We start from the raw sequence: 22,416 nt of genomic DNA, 5'->3' as shown, positions 1-22,416 counted from the left end.
ACTTCCCCCATCAAGTATCTACCCACACAGATAAGATCCCCCCTGAACCTTCTCTTCTCCAGGCTCTCTCAGCCTCTCCCCATATCAAAGATGCTCCAGTCCCTTCATCATCTTTGTGGCCCTGCACTGGACTTGCTCCAGTATGTCCATGTCTCTCCTGAACCGGGGAGCCCAGCACTAGACCCCGCACTCCAGATGCATCTCACCAGTGCTGAACAGAGAGAAAGGACCACCTCCCTCAACCTACTGGTGACCGATCGCAACCCTTTGAGCCTGGCACTTCAGCTAGTGTTCAATCCACCTTACCATCCACTTATCTAGCCCATACTTCACCACTGAGGATTTTACAGGAGACAGTGTCGAAAGTCTTGCTAAAGCTACAATAAGCAACATCCACTGCACTCCCCTCAGCCACCAAGCAAGTAATCTCATTGTAGAAGACCATCCAGTTGATGAAGCATTTCTCCTTCATAAATCCATGCTGACTAAACCCAGACACCTTCTTGTCCTTAGTATGTCTGGAAATGGTTTCCAGGCTCATCTGCCCCACCACCTTCCCCAGGAGCAAGATTAAGCTGACGAGCCTGTAGGTCCCCAGATCCTCCTGAAGCGATATTTGCTTTCCTTCCAGTCCTCAGGAACTTTCTCCAATTGTCTTGTGCTTTTAGAGATATTCAAGAGCAGCCTCACGATGACATCAGTCCATAGTATGCCAGATTGTCACATCTAGGTAGCTTGGGGAATGCAATATTCCAGCCCAGACTTCTGCCTTTGACAGAACAACCTGCCCAAAAAAGTTTGTATTTGTTCGTCAACACTTTTAAACATGTAACATCTGCTAGGACTGTATGACTTATTCCTGAATAACGACTGCACTAACTTGGATTAGCGGTTACAGGAACAAGGGGAAGCAGAGGGACACTCAGTTGTAAGGAGCTGACACAGAGGATCAGCACGTTGACAGCAGGGACAGCATCTCCCTTTGGAGCAGGGCTAATCGAACCATCCCATCTCCTGCGCTCTCAGTGCAAGGATTGCAACATCAACATGTAAAATCAGATGCAAAAGCCCTCACTGACCAAGTAGTCATACCGATTAGAAACACACAACACTCATTTCCCTTACCCTCGTCTCAGGAGCCGCTGTGCTGTAGCGTGACTTTGTTCACAGCAGAGCCTAGATTGCCTAAGCTGCGCCACCACAACTCTTTTTTTTTTCCCCCCTCTCTCAACTGTTCTAGCTCAGTAGGCAAGATGGATTTAAAACAAACAAAAAACCACCAAAGCCCAAGGGTACTGAATTTAAACTAGACACCCACAATTACATTTTCAGTAGCTAAGTTATAAAAGAAGATAGACAAAAATAAAATTTCAGAAGTGTGAAGGTTGTCACTGGAATATTTTTATCTAAAGTGAGTCACAAAGCCTGAGAAGTAGGATTTTTTCTTTTCCTAACAACACTGCAAAAACAACTTTAAAAAAATCAACACAAAACCACCACCCCACACCAAAACAATGAGAAAGTTAAAAGCTACACAAAGCTTAATCAAGACATTGGTTCCTGCAGCATGTCAGAAGCAACACATTCTTACACAGACACAGAGAGGTTTCTTATTAGAAAGGAGTAAACAAAACCCACCCCTCTTAACCCAGAACAGGAAAGTTACAGGGACCGGAGAAGCCCGTAGGCATTTGACAGTACCAGAAAAGGTCATTGTGGCACCTTTCCTATCCAAAGGCTGAAGCCAAGGTACTAAGAAAGCACATTCCTGAACAGCAGGAAGAGGCACGTGAAGTCTGAACACAGTCTGGAAGAACAGGAAAAGAAAAGTGGGGCTAAGGAAGGGACAGAGACCTTCCACTCGTTGACCAAGACTGCAATTCAGGGTTTAACATCACTGCAGTGTATGTCTCCATGTGTCTGCTATATGAGTTGGCAGAAATGGTTCGCTACGAGAACAATAGCAATTCTGCATGTACGCAACAAGTCCTAGGTTAGAATTCCTGATTTATGCCATGCTGGCCATGTACACATCTCCCCCAAAAGAAACCCACCTCTTCCTAGCTACATGAAATAGACTTTAAAAAGATTTTCTTCTAACAAAGCTTTTGGTTTTGTGTGAAAGTTTAATATTCTTAAGTCCATAATGACAACAGTATAAAGAATTCAGATTAAAGGTTTTTTGTTTTGTTTTGCTTTTTTTTAAACACAAGGTCAGAGTGTACAGTCAAAGAAAGCTCTGCCATCAATTCGATAGGGACAGAAGCACGTTAAGGGTTGATTAAAGTGCAATTTAGTAGCAATCCTAAGACATCCATTTCTTTTCCTGCAGCTGTTACCCATGCTTTCAACAGCACTGGTACCACTCCACTCTGAAATCAGGTTCTGCCGAGTGCCAGTTCTCCATGGCTGAGAGTCCTTTGCTGGTATTTTCATCGCAGTAGAACTGTAAGAGCCATAAGCAAGTCAGTGAGATTGAAACGGCTCGTGGGACCATCATGGGAAGAATGAATCATCTGCCTTGGAAATAAAAATGTTTATGATCACTGCTTCTATTCTGCACATATATTCTTGAGACACGCAACTTTTACAAGGGTGTTGATATTTATATAATTCCGTAAATTTAGACGGTGCATTACAAACACAATATGCAGTCGTAGCTATAAACTGCAGAGCAGTGGGACAGAATTTTCAACTATTTCTTGTTTTCTGTGCACCACAAATGAGATGTATGGCACAAGTTAAGGAACTAGAGGAAAGAAAATACAGTTATTAGGCAACAAAAACCCTCATGTGAGTCTCCGTATTTTAGATGGTGGAACGGAAGGTTAGACTTCCACAAAAGAACAAAAAAATAAAATCAGTCCCTGAGATTTAACTCCAACATTTAGCCATGACTAAAAGACAAAGAGCAGAGAAATACTCTGAAGTGGAGGTCTTGATAATAGATTATTTTCATGGCATGTTTTCAGTGTCAATGTGACAAACTAACACCTGCCCTTGACAAGAAGGATTCTGACAAACAAACACACAATGTAATCATCAAAAGACTAAACTTGTTTCTAAACCTTGGCTGATGCTTTTTTAGTGCTCACAACACTATGGCTGTATGCACAAATCTATGAAAAAAGAAAAAGCACTGGATGCTGTAGGAGCATCGTAATAATGTACTAAGGAAGACATTCTTCCAGAAGGCAAACTAATATATTCCCAATGCATATTAAAGAGGGACAAACCAGTAACTCTTGGTAAGCTTTCTGAACTTTGATAATATTCTTAATACTAAGAGTTTGCTTCAAGAGCAAGGTCTAAGGCTTAATATTGGGTACCTGAGGTCAACCAGCAACCTAGCACTGATGCAAGCAGTTAGCAAATTTTTTTTTCTTTTTTTTTTTTTTAAGGCTTCTTGCATCAGTCTGCACCCTCATTTCCATTTCTCTGCTCAATTAACAAGTTAGTTCAGAGAGGAGGAGACTTCTGGTGCAAGCAGTACTTTTAGAGCCAGGTCAGTTGTATCTTCCATTTCATTTCTTCAGTTTATACTGGATATATTACATTTATATTGGATATAGTATATCAAATAACAGCTGGGGAAAAAATATGCAGTGAATTACCATTACAAAAGTACACTGAAATACTTCTGGACACTCAGATACTCCCAGACACGCCACACCATGATTTCACATGAGGAAGATCCATCCTACCACAACACTACTTGGCTCTGGTGATGGACTGACACACATTTTGTAACGAGGTAAAACATTCAGAGCTCTGAAGCTTGAAAGTGGGGATCCGCACCTACTCTAGGGAAGATCACACTCTGTGCCACTGCTGCCTTTCTGCCATGGGGAAACGCAATTACTCAGCACGGATGCTCTTTTCACAAGGAAACGGCCACTTCGGGCAGAACAGATCAGAAAAGTGGTTTTAACAGCTTTCAGTATGTACTTTAATGATTATTTTGTTATACTGATGTCTTTCAAAAAGCATCAGTCAGGTAGAAAAGGTGAGCCTTTGCTTTATTGTCCACAACAGACATCATCTACAGTGCTTCTTCACACTGAACTGACGGGGTTTCCCACATGTCCTCATCTGCCAAGTGAACCATCTGTGAAGTCTGATCCACGCGTGCTTTCTCACCCTGGGCTATTAATAATGCATCTTCTCCTCCTGCTAACTGAAGGTCAGAGCTACAAGAACAATTAGATTCATTGAGCTGGTCCGTCAAAGACTCTGCTGTGGTTGCGGTTGCAGAGGACTGTTCAGTCTCTGTTTCAGCTTGTGGTTCTGTTTCAAAATGAAGTCCAAACACGTTATTTCGGATGAGGTATCGAACACACTGCAAAATCACATTCCTTTCGTGTCGGATGTCCTGGGCCAGTAACTGGAAAGAAGAGAAGAGAAGATGATGCACATTTCCCTCTATTGCTCTGTAGCTGACACAAGCCTAGCAAGATGTATGGCTCTACTCAATAATTTTGAACATCTCTGCATTTAAATAGTTGGCTGTCTCACACAAGTCCTGGACACACAGAGACTGCCTGCCTTACCAGAGACAGCACAGGGAAGCCACGTACTCCCACATTGGGTGCTTTCCCACCAGCTGACGGGGGCTTTGGCAGAGCCAGCGAGCGTGTTTGACAGCACTACTGCACAGCTTGCTGGGCTGGGAGATCTAAGGGCTTGCTGTCCCTTCTTCCCTCACACCAGCTCACGCTCATCAGGCCTCTTACTGCATCAGTTCAGCTCACCAGCCAGGAAAAAACAAACCTGACAGTTAGCAGCAAGTAGTGGGGTGTTCTGGGGTGGGTTTTTTTTTTGTTTGGGTTTTTTTTGGGGGGAGGACGGGGAGGAGGGTGTCAAAAACTGAACAGGGTGAGCAAAAGGCCCAGCATAGCAGAGAAGAGGTGGGACCAGGCATCCGGAGAGGAGGTGGCAGGGAGGGAGCTGCCCTTTTGGGCTGCAGCAAGCTACCAAAGCAGCACACGTTGGTGATCAAACACCACTTTTTCAATGACAGAGGCTCATAATGGCCACGATTCACTATGGTACCGGCACATGACTGTACCACTGGAATGGATGAAAAATACACACATGCCCAAAGCGCACATGTTTAAGCACCGCTCATTTAGAGCCATTAATGCACTAAGGCAGATAGAACAAGTGACAAATCTCATGGTATCTTTTGGATTAAGCTATCAGTCTCAGTTTGCTTAGGTGGTAGCGAATGTCACGGAATATACCTAAATACCAGGAATTTCCCCCACAATTATCTGACTGTAGGCCCAGATGACAATGTTCTCATATCATGGACTATAATTAACACCTGAAACAAAGAACGCATTCCAGGCCCCACATTCCAGTACATCAGGATAGCAAGTCTATTAGCATCTTTTACACTTTCCAGGTTATACTGTATCTGTAATTTAATATCCCATGCATTTTTCATTAGAAAACCCCTGTGAGTAAAAGATACTTATAAATACAAGGGAAGGGCATGTTTCATCAGGTACCAGACTATGGATTTAAGTAGCAATAACTGGTTTGGGCTATAGTCCACCAACCTAAGTCTAATAGCTTAATCAAAGTGCTAGAGGCCTCCCTTATCTCCTTTAACCTCAAAGTTCATTTTGATATTAAAAAAAAAAAAGGCTGAAGGACCTTTTGTCATTGCAAGTGTTGGCCAAACTAGTACTCTGAACAAACAAATTTAAAGTGGCTAAATCTGTAACTACCTGATCATTTGTAGGAGACCTGTATTACACATCCTAGCTAAATTTGGCTTGTAACGTTGCAGAGAAGCTTTTTTGTTGTTGTTGTTCTAAGTTTCAACAGTGGTTTAACCAGCCACCTTAAAGTGTGCATATTTCCATTTAGACTGATTACTAAGAGGTGTTACAAGCAGCCAACACCTAAAATGGGCCTTCAGAAACCTCCCATCTGAACTAAGAGATGCACATTAGGGCAGAGAAGAGACAGCATTGTGATGTTCTCTTTGCCAGACTGGGAGAAACTGCTGAATTCCCAAATGGACAAATAAAGGCACAGATGGGATGCACCATCACTCTATCAAAGACTGTATCTTTGTATTACATTTTTTAATGCAGGGATGGGTTATCAGTGGAGTGATGCTACACAGGCTTTTTATTTTGACAGCATACAGAACGGCTAAACACACATTACTGTTTGCATGGCTACAATAAACACATTTTAGTAGTGCCCAAGCTCACTGCCGAATGAGTGCCAATAGACATCCGCAGCTATTCTCCTACCTCCCCTTTTATTTTTTTTAAAGCATCATTTCACTGATACAACATCCTTTTCTTAGGAATCCCACTTCCTTACTTTTTGGATAAATTCTCAGCAGTGATTCACTAAAATTTCAACTTTGGTTCCTCAAGGATTTTATACACTGACCATTTCTGACAGCGGAAGCCCACCTGCAAATCTCAGGCACTCCTCTGATTCACAGCCACAGTACACATCCTTTAACAACACAGTTTTGAGCAACATTAAAAGGCAAAAAACCCCACCAAAATGCAATTTTCAAAATGGACTATACTGGCAAGCTACAATTCAGGCTTCCAATGTTCTGCCAGCTTCTCTCAGCATGTGGGACTTCATATGACTTTTTTCCAGAGTCCTCACTGCTTTGATCACCAACAACTTTGAAGAGCAAGAGATAAAGACGACTGCATGCTTAGGGAGCTACACAAAGGGCAAACACTTCCTTTTCCGTCACTAGGAGTTTTAATTCTTGGCAGCAACAGTAGTATGTGCTAAAAGGACTATCAAGGGATTTCTCCCACATCTGCAGCTTGGGATGTGGCTTATCAGGTACCTCCTGCCTAAACATCCTGTGCTGTTTCAAGCTCTTATGTCAGTGGCACCCTGCTTTCTCCTGTGCTCTGCCCACAGCAAGTTTTCCTTTGATGGGGGAGCTTTATGCTGGCTATTTACAGAATCACAAGGGTAGCCTACCTATCCGATACTGCTTTTCATTACTAAATGCAATAAAAGCTTCAAAGTTTTGTTTATACTAAAGAAAGCCACCAAGCTTCCAAACAGGATGCTTTGCACTGTTACTGAGAACAGAATCATAACACCTTGGACTCACCCCTACAAACCTCTTTTTACCCTTCTGAGACCCCAACCTGCTCTTCAAGGTACTGTCACTTCCTCAGACTGGCCCACACATGCCTACAGAGAAGAAACCCACGCATGTGCAGGTTGCAGCTCAACACCACTCTACAGTTTAAGTCACCAACACTCTTATCAACAAGATCTCATTGACTGCATCTGAAAAGATTGTGTGCTCCTTGATCAGGGGAAGGCAGCTGAATAGCAAAGCCAGGAGCAAAGGGAGGAAGATCAGAATAAGGCTGATGGGATCACACGCAAACAAATCCTACTGGATGCTACCACAGGGAGGGGAGAGGGAGGAACAGAGGTTTTGTCCTTCGTGCAGCTCATTTTAGGCACATGATTAAGTTGTCATCTCTTGCTCAAAGTCAGTCATTACCTGAATGCACACCAGGGTATTTCTATTTGTCTATTCAAGCATCTACACTTTCTCCGAGTGAAACGCTCACTTCGCTATTTTAAGACAGGACCTTTGCTAACAGACTGCTCTAACTTCCCACAGGGAAGAGGAGAACCGCTCACAAATAGTGCTACTCTTGTACAGGAGGCATTATTTTAACACTAAGACTGTTACCATTTCCAGCAGAGTTGGACGGCGCTTCGGAAGGAGAGGTAATGTTTTCTTGCCCCAGTTATCAGGCCCTCTGGGGGAACGTGCATTTGAATTCGAGCTTCTTAATGTCGTGCCTGCATATTCCGGACGTTTTTGATTCGGGTTTCGACTCCAAGGAACATAAGTACTTTGAGGCGCATTTCTGAGCACAACCTCGTTTTTCTCAGCTTTTGTTGCAGTCTTGACAGGGATTTCTTAAAGAAAAAGAACACACTTTCATCTCAAACTTAAAAGCCTCTTTAACATGCTTATATCCCCATGCACTGGCAGTTCATTAGTACTATTCTTGCTCACATAACCTGGTGTGAAGATGTTCAAGGTTTACTTGGAGGAAGGGAGGGTTTTGTTTGGATTGGGTTTTCTTTTAAAATACAAACAATAATCTCTAAACATTCACAGAAAGGAAAACAAGATATTTAAATTCTGCAATACAAAAAGAAAAATAGAAGTAGTAAGAGTTGAACGAGATTTTCAAACCTCTGCCTTGTTATCACTTAGAAAGTACGTTGCTTCCGTTTCACAATACAGCTTGTTGCAAATTTGGCTGCTGAGAAAAATCATGATAGTTAGGGCAGAAGATGCCCAAGTTCAACTCCCTGCCTGCTAGATGCTCTCTGTAACTTTGGGTAGGCCGTCTAGGGCGAGTAAGGCATAGTGACTATCTGCAAAAACAAGGAGCAGCAGCAGTTCTCTACCATACACTGATGCATACACTCAGAGAAGCACAAAATCCAAGGACAGAGTTCAAATCTTACTGCAACACCCAGAAGCCTTCTACGGAAAAAGCCCTTAAGGACATGGAAATCAGTTCACAGGGTGAGCATAACAGTTTTTTTTCTGGCACTATTCAAACATAATTTGAAGTGAGACTGAAGACAGGCTGCTTTTTTTTTTCCCCCTAGTTGGGGAAAAAAGGCTTGGGAAATTCAATGACACACACCCTAACCAAAGACATTTTATGCTGTCCTTTCAACCCAGGAGATGGTGCTGAGAAAAGGCAAGCAAAGAGGGGGGGAAAAAAAACACTCAATCTTTCAGGAAACTCTGTTTGAGGCTTTCTAACATATGGGCTAGGAGGGTGGAGCAGGGGGGAAAGGCATTAGATGTGGCACAGGCCAAGTGGACAAGGCCATCCCCGTGCACCGGCTGTCTGCACAAATGCTGTGTTCTGGCCGGGTGCTTCTCTGAGACTGGGACCTATCACCATCCTGGGAACAAGTAATGGCTCACCCAGTAACCCAGGTTAGTGCTCAAAACTGGGAGGAGGGAGGAATGGGGAAACAAGAGGAGCAGAATAACGGTATGTCCTTTTACTCCTCCCAGCCTGTCCTTACGCATGGCTTGCACCAGCACTAGCATGCACTGTCACTGAAAGCAAACTGGAAAGGATCTGTACACAGACCGCAAAAACATCCCTGTGCGTAACCTTTTACAAGATTCTCTCTTTACTTGTGTGAGCCTAAAAATCAACAGGTACAAGACAGCTCTGAATTACAGCACTGGTAGACAGGCCAGAAATCAAAAGGCATTTCCATAGCCAAGTGTTTTGGATGCGGCATTACATTAACATCTTTGCTAAATATAAGCCACAGCTTACCTGTTGTATTTTCTTCTGCAACACCTTTGATTTCTGTTAAAAGTTTTTTCTCAAGAAAGTTTAAGTACTATGTAGGTTCTGTCTGGCACTGATAACCTGCAGCTTTTGGGGATGCAGCCACAAAGAGCTACCACTGGGCTACTGCTCTCATAAATGCTGCATTTATAAATAAATGGGACATGGACAATTGGATGGAGATGGCAAAGGATCAAATACAGAAAAGGTGAAACCCCCCACCCTTCCCAAAGAAGGGTCATTTGTGATCAGATCTTATCATTACTTGCAGTCCACACCAGTGCAGTGATGTAGGGGAGAAGGGGAGAGGAGAAGGGCAGAGGACACACTCCTACACACCTTCAGGCTCGCTGTCGGACGCGCTGCCATAGTTGGCCAACAACGAACTCAGGGCGGAGGTGACCTGCTTGGGAACAACAGTCAATCCCAGCCTCCCGTCTTCAGCTGCTGCTTCGTCCTTGTCGGATTCTGCAGGGAGAGAAAAGTCGAGAGGGATTTTTCCCCAATACTCCTGCGTGCCAACAGCCAGCCTTGCTGCTAAACCCCCATCTCACCACTATGCAAGACCGATGTCGAGCACCATTGCTCAACACCGTGGACTGATAAAAAAACCCCACACTTGCCTACCCTCTACAGACATTCGGTGGCAAAGTCATCTCACCACTGGTTTACAGTCCTGCCAGCAAAGCTACAGAAGCAAAAAAAGTTTCCTGAACAAGAGCTTGGGCTTTCTGGTTCTTTCTTCACATACCAAACGTAATTATAGGTTTTATTATCTAGTGTAGGTAAAGAGAGAAAGGATTTCATAATATGTTTTGAAGTCTTGCTGGATTTAGTCCTGTGGAGGCGGGGAAGAACGATTCAAAAGCCAGTTGGGGGCGGGGGGGGAAGGAGAATTAGGCTCCTTCAAAGCGAGAATTTAAGAGCCAATAATTTTTTGGATAGTAAAAGAAGTTCATAAGGGACATTGAGAACCAAGGCTACAAAGTAGATGACCGGTTTTCAGCAGTACTTCAGACCATTTGATACTTAAATCCCCACAGAGCATTATGGACATGCACGAGTAAGTGATGTATTAGTCTCAAACTGCCCCAAAAGAGAATACCGGGAAGATAGGAGGCAAGTGGACCAAAAATGCTGAAATTGAGGATACTAGGAAAACAGAGCCCTACCAGAAAAAGATTCCTAAAAATAAACATGCAGAATTGTGATGGCTTTAGTTTGAAACAAAGGATCTATATGCATTAAAATCTTGGAAAGACTCTCAGGTGAACAGTGCTAGAGTTAGCAGGAAAACTAGGAATTGCTTTTCAGTAATACACCTGCATACAAATTTCATATATATATATACACACACACACACTATACGCACACACGCCACTACTAGAAACATTTTGAGAAACTCGTAGCCTGTTGAGTCTTCTAGAAAAAGACTGGTTGCAATCTTATTTTCACAAAGAAAAAGAGTTGTGCCCTCTCCCATCCCGTCTGTCTAAGCCTGCCCCACAGGAAAGCTGCCTCACACTTCTTAAGAAGATTTTACTGAAATAAACACTCTTGAGATCTTATTTTGAAATCACAAATGTTTCTCTACTCTCTTCTAATTAACAGTTAGCAATTTGATTCATTTGAGCTCGTGCCATTTGGTAAGACAACTTTTAGATAAATATGCAGATATTTATCTAAACTACCGACCTGCCTCTTTTTACTTTGAGCTCTTTTTGAGAAAGGTTGATTCTCACTGGTTTAATAATCATGCCAATTTGCAATTACATTGGAAGCTCATGCTAAACGTGGTGCATTTTTCTAATGGAGAATACAGAGCATCTGCATATATTTAAGCAATTATAAAAACAGCATTTATTCCAAGTTATTTTGATTCATTGCTGATTTTTTTCTATCTCATCCAAAATGTTGAGTGCATACTGGGGTTGGATGCCTTTTCTTTTTATTTTCTTTAAATTTTAAAGAATTACTTTTAATATGCTTTTTAGCAAATTAGGAAAACGCATTTACTGGAATACATTTTCTCTTTGAGAGTAACACGTTTGGAGGAAGCAGTACGGAATACAACTCACGGTTTCTGGTCAGTAGATCCCTCAGAATTTTACACCTGACAGGCTCATCATCTCACCTTGTTTCTGGTTATAAATCAAGAGGAAAATTCTGTTTTCTCATCTCCCATTCAATTTCTTAGCTCTGAAGGAACTAGCCACTAAACAGAACTTAAGTGAATGCATTATGCAAAAAATACATTCCCTCTAGAGAAAGGGCTGCCGCTGCTAGAAAGTTTTAAATACTCCAACAAAATGTACCTACACAGCAAAATCATGGACTTCAGTTGTATGATTTTTTTTAAATTCTATTTAGTTATATTGTGTGTGTTATTATTTGTTAGGACTGTATTTCTCAATAGCATAAAAAACTGCAACTGGCTTTAATAATGTGTAATAAGCAAGTACCACTGTCCTTTTCAACTTATTGTAACAGAAGTTACTAGCTGTACTTTGGTATAATTAGACTTTTTATCATTAAGTAAAACACAGATGCTGCGGGAAAACACAGTTATATTTAAGCATACTTAAGTTTCCCAACACGCAGAGATTACTGGAATAAACAAGTTGCATAGGGATGCTGAGTTCTTGTTCTCATTAATTGAAGATAATGTTTTCAAGAGGAAAAAGTCAGCATCAGACATCTTTCCAGGGGACACATTCTAGCCTTGTTGCTAAAAATAGCTAAAGTATAAGTCAGTTTGCATGCCATATTCTAAGAGTACTGCATCAGAGTTTATATTGCTGCTAGGATGTAGAAACAAGACACGCTCACGAAAAAAACTAAGCAGCAATACTTCAGAAAACACACACATAAGGAGAATATAAAGAGTAAATTAGATAATATAGCAAAATCTAGAATTAAAAGAAAAATGCTGACACTTTCAGTAATTCACTTAACTTCTACAAGGAAATCCATTTGTTTTCACATTCTAAATACTGTTATTTCAAAACCACAACAGGATATTTAATAGTCTTAACAAAATAATTTGATTGTCGAAGTACTTCATTCTTCTGGCTTTATAAAGATTTTCTTATTTTACACATTGGTTTAGCAACCTAAGTTGATTCATGTCCTTTAGGCTATTGTACAGTATTTATGACAGAACATGTAATATTGCACACAAACTTTTTGGCAGCACTTCCAAAACTTTAACAAGCAAAAGTTTCAGCATCTAAACTTAAAACAACTCAGATGCTATTCCTTTTCTTCTCTTTCCTAAAGTTACCACAGCGTCACTTCCCTATGGCTCGAACCACTTTCCCTTTGCTGCCTTTCCTAGCCAAGCGTTTTGGACAAAAAAGCATTCCTAATCAGGAAATCACAGATAAAATAAGATTATTATGGTAAAGTACTGGTTAAAACAAAGATAGAATTGAGGTGCTCCATTAAGAGCCGAGAAACCCTCTCCAGTTTGTTAGCTAAATATTAGTTTAAAGCACATAAGGTATTTTAAAACATACAAAACTAAGACAAATAAGTATCCGGTGTGGATATTTTTCAAATCCAAGACACTCCTACATCCTGTCTCCCAACGCGTTCTCCTCTTTAGATTAAGCACTTTTTGCTGATACAGAACAAAATTTAATGCTTCCTAATTCTCACAGAAAAATCAGAAAGACTTAAAAGTAGTCTGCTAGATTTTCCCTGTGTGTTTATAATATGATCAACTTAGCTTGCAAGCAAACTTATATAAAAGTGCTTAATGCTGGTAGTATCTTAAACATTCTTGTGTCAGCCTTTCCAAATCAGATTTTTTTTCTTCCTCTTCAATGACTTTGTATTTCAGCATCTTTCCAAACTGTATCTCAGCCAAGTCTATTAGTTTTAGCTCCTCCTACCAGCACATGTGGACATGAATTCAGTCAGACACACACACGTATCTCAAAGACTTCTAGACTACTGAGATAGTTTCCTCCATAACAGGCCAAGCCTACTAGGGCAGAAGCTCCCCGAAATGCAAGATTTACCCCACTTCCTTTAGATAAACCACTAACCCACATTTCACAGTAATCACACTGGAAATTTTCTTAGAAGACCATGTCCTGAATCAGGGTATCTCCCTACGGAAATTTCCATTTAAAAGCAAGTTCTAAGTGCAAGTTTTAGGCACAGGGATGTTGGACTACCTTCAAGCTTCTGACCCTGTTGGCCCTATCGTAGCCACAATACAGCAATCCTGGGCTTTTTTTTTTTTTGTTAGTAACAATGAGAAGGTAAATATGACAACAGGCTCCCCAGCATTCTTCTGCAAGCTTACTGTAAAGCCTTGCATCAATGCATCTATCTTCTACTAAGAGAGAGTTATCCCATTTTAAACGTGCCTAGTTAGCCCTCTTTCAATCAAGGACAGAGTTTACATGCTTTTCTAAATTCCCAGCTCTCCCCAGAAGTTGTTAGTTACACAAAAGTTCAGTAATCTTTTCAGCAGTACTTAAAATAAAAATTCTCCAAGTTCCTTCATCTTACCAGCATCACTGTTTGCCAGAAGACCAAGAGGGTCCATGTCCTTCACGTATGGCTGAGCCACCAAAGCACGCTGTTTTTCATGTTCCTTTTCACACATGTTGTTTTCTGGTCCATTGGCTTCATTTTGAGTTCTATGTACGTTATAATTGCCGCTATTTTTCCTAAATTTCTTCCAGAACGGGCGCCTTTGTCTTCTCCTCTGTCTTCCTTGCTGCCCAAACCTCTCTTCATTTTCTGGAGGTTTCCACATCCCCTTCATTTTGCTGGAGAATAGAAACACAAAGCTCATACACGTGACAAGCTGTGAGAATAAAATCAGCTGACGTAACCAAATGGCTCAGGCCCGCATTTAAGGTTCAGCAACACAGCCTGCTGCCAGGACTTACTCCAGCTCAGCTAACACGTGGTGACAGACCAGACAGGTAGTCACAGCTCGTCTCATTGGCAGGGCAATGTGACAAAGCTGGAACCCAAATGAAGAGTTTGAAGTTCATGAGTTTTATCTTTTGACAAGGCAAAGGGTATGAGGGCTAAGCAAGTTTCTTGATCATCTACAGTGTAAGGATATAGTGTTTTCATTTCACATTACAAAACCAACAAATACTCCCTTCACTTAATCAATGAAGTCATCCAAAAACAGGGGGAATGTGGAATTAAGAGGGAATCATCTGCTGTAAGCATACTTCCACTGCTAAGTCTCCTTTTTCCAGTTACGGCTCAGAGTGGGATCTTGCTGCACTAAATCCATTCAGCCATCTGACACCATCAATTGCAATAACAACTGCCCACTCCTGCCTCCAGCTAACATGACATTCATCTTTTTCACTCGGATGGAAAAGGAAAAGAAACTTCTATCAGGACAATGGATTTTAAAAAACCTAAAACAAGTCCTAAATTATGGAAAGAGCACAGCATGCTGGTTCCACTAATCTTCCAGGTTATCCTATAAACACAAAACATGTTTATAGGAAGGTACCCGGAGAGCCTAACAAACTCTTGTCAAAGTTTACACATAGAAGAATAGGTGTGACCCAGACAGAAAAGCAAATATAGAAATGACAACATAAGCTTCCTGAAAATACTTATTTTCAAGCAACAGAAACTTAATTCAGCAAGGCAAGGCTGCAACTAATCATCAGCACATTACAACCACAAAAGACATATAAGATCTACCGTCTCGAACGAGCCCCTAGTCAACTGTATAATACCATACTTGGGCAAAAGCTTCTTCCTGAAACTTCTCCCTGGGTCTAGAGTCACGCATCTGCAAGCAGAGTCTCAGAGGTCTATTTCTAACCTGGTACCTTGTCACTGATAAGCAGCCAGTGGAACATGCAAGAGCAAAGAAAAAAAGAGCATAAAAGCAGAGCAAATGGTCACCTTTCTGCTCGCCTACTTTTCAGCAGTGTACCACTTAGAGACCCTCTCTGACTAGAGACGCTCCCAAGACACTGATGGTTTTGAGTCTCATGCTGTGGGATGCTGTGTGAAACGTCTGGCATCCCTGAGATCTTGCAGCAAGGTGTTAATATCCTGTGAAGAAGGACTTAATTTTGGCTTGTCTTTATTCTGATGTTTAAAATGGTCATTTGGTAGCCACATCCTTCTCAAGTTACAAGAAACAGCATATAACTGCATTCTGCTCACCTCTTCCCACCTATGCAATCTTTCTAGACCTCCATCATACAGCCCTTCCAAGCCACCCACTTCTTTGCTTGTACAAAAATGTTCCCATTACCAACATTCCTCTCTTCCATACCTTTCCAGCCTAATTAAGTCCTTCTTGAGAGGAGAACAGGGCCTGCCATAGCATTCAAAATGGCTTTATATCACAACAAAACATACTTCATTTCATTCTCCAGCCATTTCACGAGTGTCTAACAACACTGATTGCTCAGCCCTGATAGCGTCATCCACCATAGCGCTTCTGTGGCACAAGAGGCAAGCCATCACCTTCCTGCGCATCAGTCTCTCATCCATAAAAGGAGGCTAATATTAGCTCCCGTAATTCAACTCCATCTAGACAGAGAACTGGATTTCTGAATTTGTACAACCAGGCTCTAAATTCAGAATGTTGTTGTATAACCTAGAAGTTACTGAGCAAATATAGGCTCAATTAGAGGTGTTGTCCTTGACCAAGGGTTAAAAAACAGCATTCTGATTTCCCTGGGGCCTCAAGCACCCAGAAAGAAACCCCAAGGGCACAAACACATCCCAACAAACGTCAGCCTGGCATCTGCCTTCTGCCTTCCCCTCATGAAAGATGTACTCTTCACTTCCCGTTCAGAGGGGATAAAGAGCCATGCGCTATTAATCAGCTGTTGCAAGACACCACACAGACTGCCAAAGTGGTCCTTCTGCATCTCTAATCTCACACGTGGGGATGCTGAGAATTAGCAGTTGTAAAGCACTTCAGAGAACCACAAATGGAAAGCGCCGTAGAAGTGTTAAGTATCTAATCCCTTCTAAATCTTACTTAGCTATTTGCTTTAATAGTACAGCTTGCAGAGAACAAGCTGTATTCTATTTTTGCCTCATGCATCAGTAAATTTGCCAGATAAGCACCAATTCCAGAATCTTTACTGTTGATACACAAAGCAGAAACGACAGCTTTTTGGACAGTTCATCAAGTCTATATTGCTAGCCGTTCAGGGAAGGGAGGGGAAAAAAGAACAAATTTCTAAAATCAACAAGAGTTAAAGGTCACTAAGTGAAAGCAAACAGCAAACAACCTGTAGTTTTGAGGGCTTTGTTTTTCCCAAACAATTTTCCAGATATAAAGTTATAACACATGTAATAGATAAGTATGGAATTGCTGATGGACATTTAAGACTACACAATGCACCCAGCTCACAGCCACAACAGTTACCAAACAAGCCTGTAGACACCAAGCAGTTTGTTATTGTGACAAGCGAAACTCATCTTTGCTCATAAGAGCCTCCAAACATAATTCCATACGTTTGCGGCTTTAGTCTCAATGCCTAGGTTTGGTTCTTCGGGTCCAAAGCACTTCTGCAACTTTACACCTTTCAAAGGAAGTTTCTACTTTAGTCTTTTATCAATACTTCCTTTCAAAGTCACAAAAGGCAACCGGCTGGACGGGGTGGGTCAGTGTTGGGTCTTCTGAAGCACATGCTGCACCAAGGTAATTTGCACTATAACCATTTAACAAATCACACTAGCCTGGCACGAACCCTATTCTGCACTAGTTCAACCACTTTACCATGGTGCAAGTTTTGTTTTGTTTGGTGTCATTCCCTATTAAAAAACAAACAAAAAAAAGCAAGAGACAAGCTTCAGCTTCACTTCCATGCAGCAGCAAGTGGGATTTAGCAAGAGCCCCTTAGAAGTGGGTCTGCTGCTGCCTTCCAGCTCAGTCGTTTTCATTTAAACAAGTGATATTCTGTGAGCATGGATCATTATAACATTTTTTATAAGTGTTCCCACAGGCCCTAAAGTAGAGCTAATGAAGTTAGCTGGTTCCACATAACACTGACACTGCGGGCAGGAGAAAAGAACAAAGATCATACTGGAAAGTAATTCACCATATAAGGGAGAGAACAGCTAAAAATCCAACAGGGTTAAGTATTAGGCCCAGAACAAAGGTAGCAGATAGATAAATATGATGGAGGGTAGAAGAGAGAAGTAGCACTACTTAAGCTATGAAAATAAAGTTAAATCTTCCTCCCCTCTTCAATTGATTATTGATTTATCATCTGAAAGGAGAGTAAGAAGCCAAATCCGCTCATAAAATCTCTCTTGGCCATTTTCAGGCATTAAAGGATTAGACTATGTGGATTCATTATGCTGCATGACTTCTGTCCCCATTATTTCTTTTTCAGAGACCAAGGTTACGCTGATCTAATGAATGACCACCAGAATGTGGTTTTCTCACACAAGCCAGAGCACAGAATTCAGCACGAACATCAGATTTCTAATACAATTATTGTTTAATTTAACTGAAGTGGACTACGAAGCACTGTAAACAAAGGAACATTACATCTGCAGTTTGTCAAATGACCTGTCCTCTGTTAAAGGGCACCTAGATCGTGTGTACAGTAGAGGCAGTAAGTGCTGGGAGACCACAGTAAGAGAGCATACTTTTCGCCTAATGAGTTCAGAAGTAACAAGGTTGTCTCAAAACACTTACCCAAACTGTTGGGTAGTCAGCACTTGTCCCCTTTCTTCCTTCTGCATCTGCATCGCCTTCTTCCTTTCAATGTTTGCCAACGTAGGAAAATTTCTAGAAGAAAAAAAAAATTCACTGACTCTTAAATGATTCACTGTACTTTGTCAATCCACCCTTCACCAAACCAGCATCAGCATCCTCTATAAATATAATAGATTTTTTAAAAATGTAATAGATTTTTAAAACGTTTCATGGAAGTTTAACAGACTGTTTCCTTCTTAAAAAGGCAAGAAACCTGAGTACGTTTATGCTTATATACTCAGATAAAAAAAAAAGAAATCTACCAAATTGGCATGATTAGATTTACCAAACCATCAAACAAGCTACAGACAAACAGTTCAGTCATGCTTATGGACCCTCTGCCTGTCCCTACACATAACAGCATGATTTAGTCCTGCAATTTTATTTTTATGGTGCTTCAATTGGAGTATTTGAAGGATTTTAAAAGGTACAACATGCCTTTAGCAAACCAACTGCTGAGTTCCTGTAATATAAAAAAAAAAAAGCTTCTGGGTGCACGAGATTCATTTAATGTGATAGTTAAGGAAAAGCACACAAGTTTCTTCTCGAGCAATATTCAGTATTGTGCTTGCACACTGACCTCTACTTCACCAAAATTACTGCCCCTTTTTTCTTCCAGCTTCCAAGAAAAATTGCTAAGTCATGCAGATCAAAACAAATCTACTGTTGCAACCATCTCCCAAACCATCCCTCTCTCCCATTCTCTTCCTCCCTCCCCATCCCTCCCTACGGACAAATGCCACGCTGGTTCTAACATGCAAGGCCTGCTGCAAATTACCGTCAAAGCCTGAAAATGGCTATGTCAGTTGCCCTGTAAACATTAGTTAGCTAAATCCCAGTGCTTTGAGATAAAGGTGGTAAATGGGAAACACATGCACACCCCCACCAGCTTCTGGACAGAAACACAAAGTATAAATATTTGATAAGTCTATTAAAATGGAGTAACAAGAAACTTAGAACAGCTACTCACTATACATAGTATCAAAAAGGACACGTATCTTTCTTTAAATATTTAATCTTATCACATGCATCTTCCCTGTTTTACAACATGAGTGTTAAGCGTCACACTGATGCAAGACAGCTTCAACCACATACCAAGGGAAAAAGATGAGAAGCATTTCCTATGAGACACACCTAACACATTACAGAACTTGCCTCCTTTAAGAGGATTTGAACACGAGCTGTCAACATCTATTTTCATTGGATTTCCCCCAGAAATCTGCCATACAGCTCAAGCGAGCATAGGGATGTGACGTTTTATCTCCACTCTTCCCCATTAGCTACATTTCTTTATCCATGTTATAACACTCCCAGCACACAGCAAGCATGCAATGAATTATTTAATCTCAAGAGCTTCACACTGACAACGACCCCTGCCCTTGGCACCTCTCCACAGTTTTAGGATAAGGTGCTTTCCTTCTCATAAGTAAGGCTCACAGGAGGGGAGAGGGCTATAAAATAAATAGTTATGCTCAAAAGAGCCCCAAGCTTGTCTTAGCAATTTTTTTTTTCTTTTAGAAGACATAAGGGAAGACCCTTAATCCTGGAGCAAAGGAGTCTTCAAAGTGCTGCTGTAGTTATGCTGATTAAGGACATATTCAGACACGCTCTCACAACATGATCCGAGACGTGGCTGCCTCCCACTTTCATTCCTATGAGTTACCACTCCCTCCACCGAGCCACCGTAATGGACTCCATGAATGCTTTCGTTTCGATTCAGTGCCAAGACAGACAGATTTCTCCTAAACCACCCTTCCAGTTGACACAGGCAGTAAATAACAGCTAAAGAGAGCTCAAGTCATAAGTCCAAGTATGCCTGCAAAAGCACATCTGAAGGCACCTGTAGTGGCTGTCTTTATTTTCTCCAGCTCTCCTCAAATGTAAAATAGCGTTTTACTCACTGCCTTTACCTTGTGCAGAAAATGTACCTATTTTGACAGCACACATGCACAGTGTTTCATTTCATTCACAATGAGCATCTGCTAGTTTATTCTTCCATCTAAGGACTTGGTGGGCAGTAAGCTCCGGACGTTCAAGTCTGCAGGTCACCAGCCTCAGTACAAGGTAGACTGGGTTCATGCCTCCCCAGGTGCTCTGCTGCACGACGATGAGGCTGAGCTAAGCGCACCAGTGGGTCCTGGTGGGACCGGGCCAAGTCAACCCCAGTTCCCCCTGCAAGGAGCAAGTGGACCAAAGAAGTGTGGACCTAAGTTACCCACCCACCCTGACGTACCAGCCTCAGTGCAACTCCACAACTCATGAGGTACCACAGCCCCAGCACAAATAGGTCTGTGCACCTCCTAACATCAGCTAGATCTACCCACAGAGGCAGCAAAATTCAGCTGGACCCTAAGTGGAGGCAGATGCCTACAATGGAAACATTATGGTCTTGAGGTACAACTTTATGGCAGACTTTGCAAATTTCGCTATCTAAGGACAGCCACAAAGTACTCAAGAGAGTTCAAAAATCAAAAAGAGAGGCTTTTTTTTTTTTTTTGATACAGGGAATTCTTATTCAGGAAGGTTAAATTTAGGAAGACTGCTCCTGAAGAGAGGTGCGACGATGCAGAAGGAAGAGCCTATACTGAATCTTTCCACATAAAAGGCCATGTGTTAAAATCCAATGAGTGTTTGAATCTTTCTCAGAAGTCATGCCCTCCTCCCCCAATAAAACAAGGTTCTTAAAACATTACCTACAAACACCATTGAAGCAGAAGTAGCTCAGCACCTAGGTCCGGTAAACAACTTGTCAGACCTTGACTACAGACAGCTTCATTGGTCACCACAAAGGCTTTACAAACCTAAGCAATTTCTTGTAGAAGAGGGAGTTAAACCAGGACATGATGGTCTGGCACAGTAGATTTCACGAAGGAACCAGCAGTGCCCGAGAAGGCAGCCCCATTTCATAGCAGCTGCAGTTTCCAACCAAAGACACTTCTGTAATCCAAACTGGAAGTTTTTCAGCACAAATTGTCAGGATAACACCAGAAAACTGGTTTTCAGGCTGAGTATATTACATATACACCAACAAAGTGACATGCAGGTAAAAGATACCCTAAGCTTCCAGAGACAGGGAATGGCGACATTGAGCATAATCACTAATGTGTGCCTTAGTGAGTAGGTGGTTTTTTTCAATAAATGAGTGCACTAGCCAAAGTCGTACATGTTTTATAGGCCAGCGTACTCTGTTTTGCTCACATAAACATCAGAGTAAACTAGCTCTTAGCTAGCAGTGGAAAAACAGAGCTTTGCCAATGTCTAACAGAAGAGAGACCTGTTTCTATAGCAGTTTACACAATGAATTTCTGAGTCCAGAACTATGCAAGTTTATCATCTTTATAGAAACAGCACTGTGACCAAATTGCCTCAATAATTTCTTGAGCTGGTCTTGATTGCATACGCACCACCAACAGCAAAGGGGTCATGGATAACCCAACTGGAACAAAGATGGCCCAAGAGAGAGCTGATAAAATCTTGGTTTAAGACTCCCAGGCATTTTATCAAGCATTGCATCTCTAGTGTGATTTTAATCATACGTTAGCTGAGGCAGTTTTATCCATCCCTGCAGTTCAGAGTAAACTTTATTGTATCTATGCTTACCTTGATCTACCAACACATTCCTTCTACTTTGCTTCGTCTTCTCTACTTTTACCAGGTGCTAAGAAATTATTTTCCTTATTACATACTTAACTACTATAAATGCAACACCAGGGAGGATTCCAAGCTACTGTAGGATTATCATTATTCAACTAGAGAACCACAAATTAATTAAAAGTGGTGTGGCTGACAGTACTGGCCTTCATTCATTAAGCACGTGCTCAGCCTATGAGATGTATTTCAAGGAAATACAGCAGTCAATCCCTAACTGAACCAAAAAAACCCAACAGATTAAAGAAAGAGGGGGAGGAGGGTGAGAATTTACAAGCAACACACAAGATCAAGAAAATCCTCCAGTGTTATATTGGGACCTAGGCAAAAGTTCAACAACTCACTTTAATACCAGAGCAGCCTTGCCACATTCTTTCTAATAACCTTTGCTCAAGAAGAGTTGGTTAGAAACATATGGGCTAGCAGGACACAGATCTCACTTGGAAAGAAGGGAAGACAGCAATACCTTAATCTGACACATTAAGGAAATGCACTGTAGATAATTCCCTTTAAACTTGTGTTTAAGAAAAAAATATGGTGAAAACAGCACATTTCTCAACACTTGGAAGAGACAGGACAAATCAAAACAAGAAAAGTAATTGTAATCACCAAAGTTGATGTCAGAGTTCACAACCACCTGTCTGCAAAACACAGGGAAACACTGAG

The 22,416-nt window shown here is 41.5% G+C and overlaps 1 protein-coding gene across 1 annotated transcript in view; it reads right to left on the bottom strand.

The window, feature by feature from the left end:
- Nucleotides 1-3,460: 3,460 nt before the first annotated feature.
- NUFIP1 (nuclear fragile X mental retardation protein interacting protein 1) overlaps nucleotides 3,461-22,416 on the bottom strand; it is a 28,546-nt gene continuing 9,590 nt past the window's right edge. Inside the window, exons 6-10 of the mRNA XM_009322853.1 lie at nucleotides 18,043-18,135; nucleotides 13,893-14,155; nucleotides 9,708-9,836; nucleotides 7,718-7,950; nucleotides 3,461-4,384 (exon numbers count right to left, since the gene is read on the bottom strand). Coding sequence (XP_009321128.1) covers nucleotides 4,043-4,384; nucleotides 7,718-7,950; nucleotides 9,708-9,836; nucleotides 13,893-14,155; nucleotides 18,043-18,135 — 1,060 coding nt within the window. The 3' untranslated portion in view covers nucleotides 3,461-4,042. The remainder of the gene's footprint in view (nucleotides 4,385-7,717; nucleotides 7,951-9,707; nucleotides 9,837-13,892; nucleotides 14,156-18,042; nucleotides 18,136-22,416) is intronic.

This window comes from Pygoscelis adeliae, unplaced genomic scaffold, assembly GCF_000699105.1.
Source record: "Pygoscelis adeliae isolate BGI_AS28 unplaced genomic scaffold, ASM69910v1 Scaffold74, whole genome shotgun sequence".
Classification (NCBI taxonomy): Eukaryota; Metazoa; Chordata; class Aves; order Sphenisciformes; family Spheniscidae; genus Pygoscelis; species Pygoscelis adeliae.
Note: the sequence above shows the minus strand (reverse complement) of the source record. Positions and strands in the feature narration are given on the sequence as shown.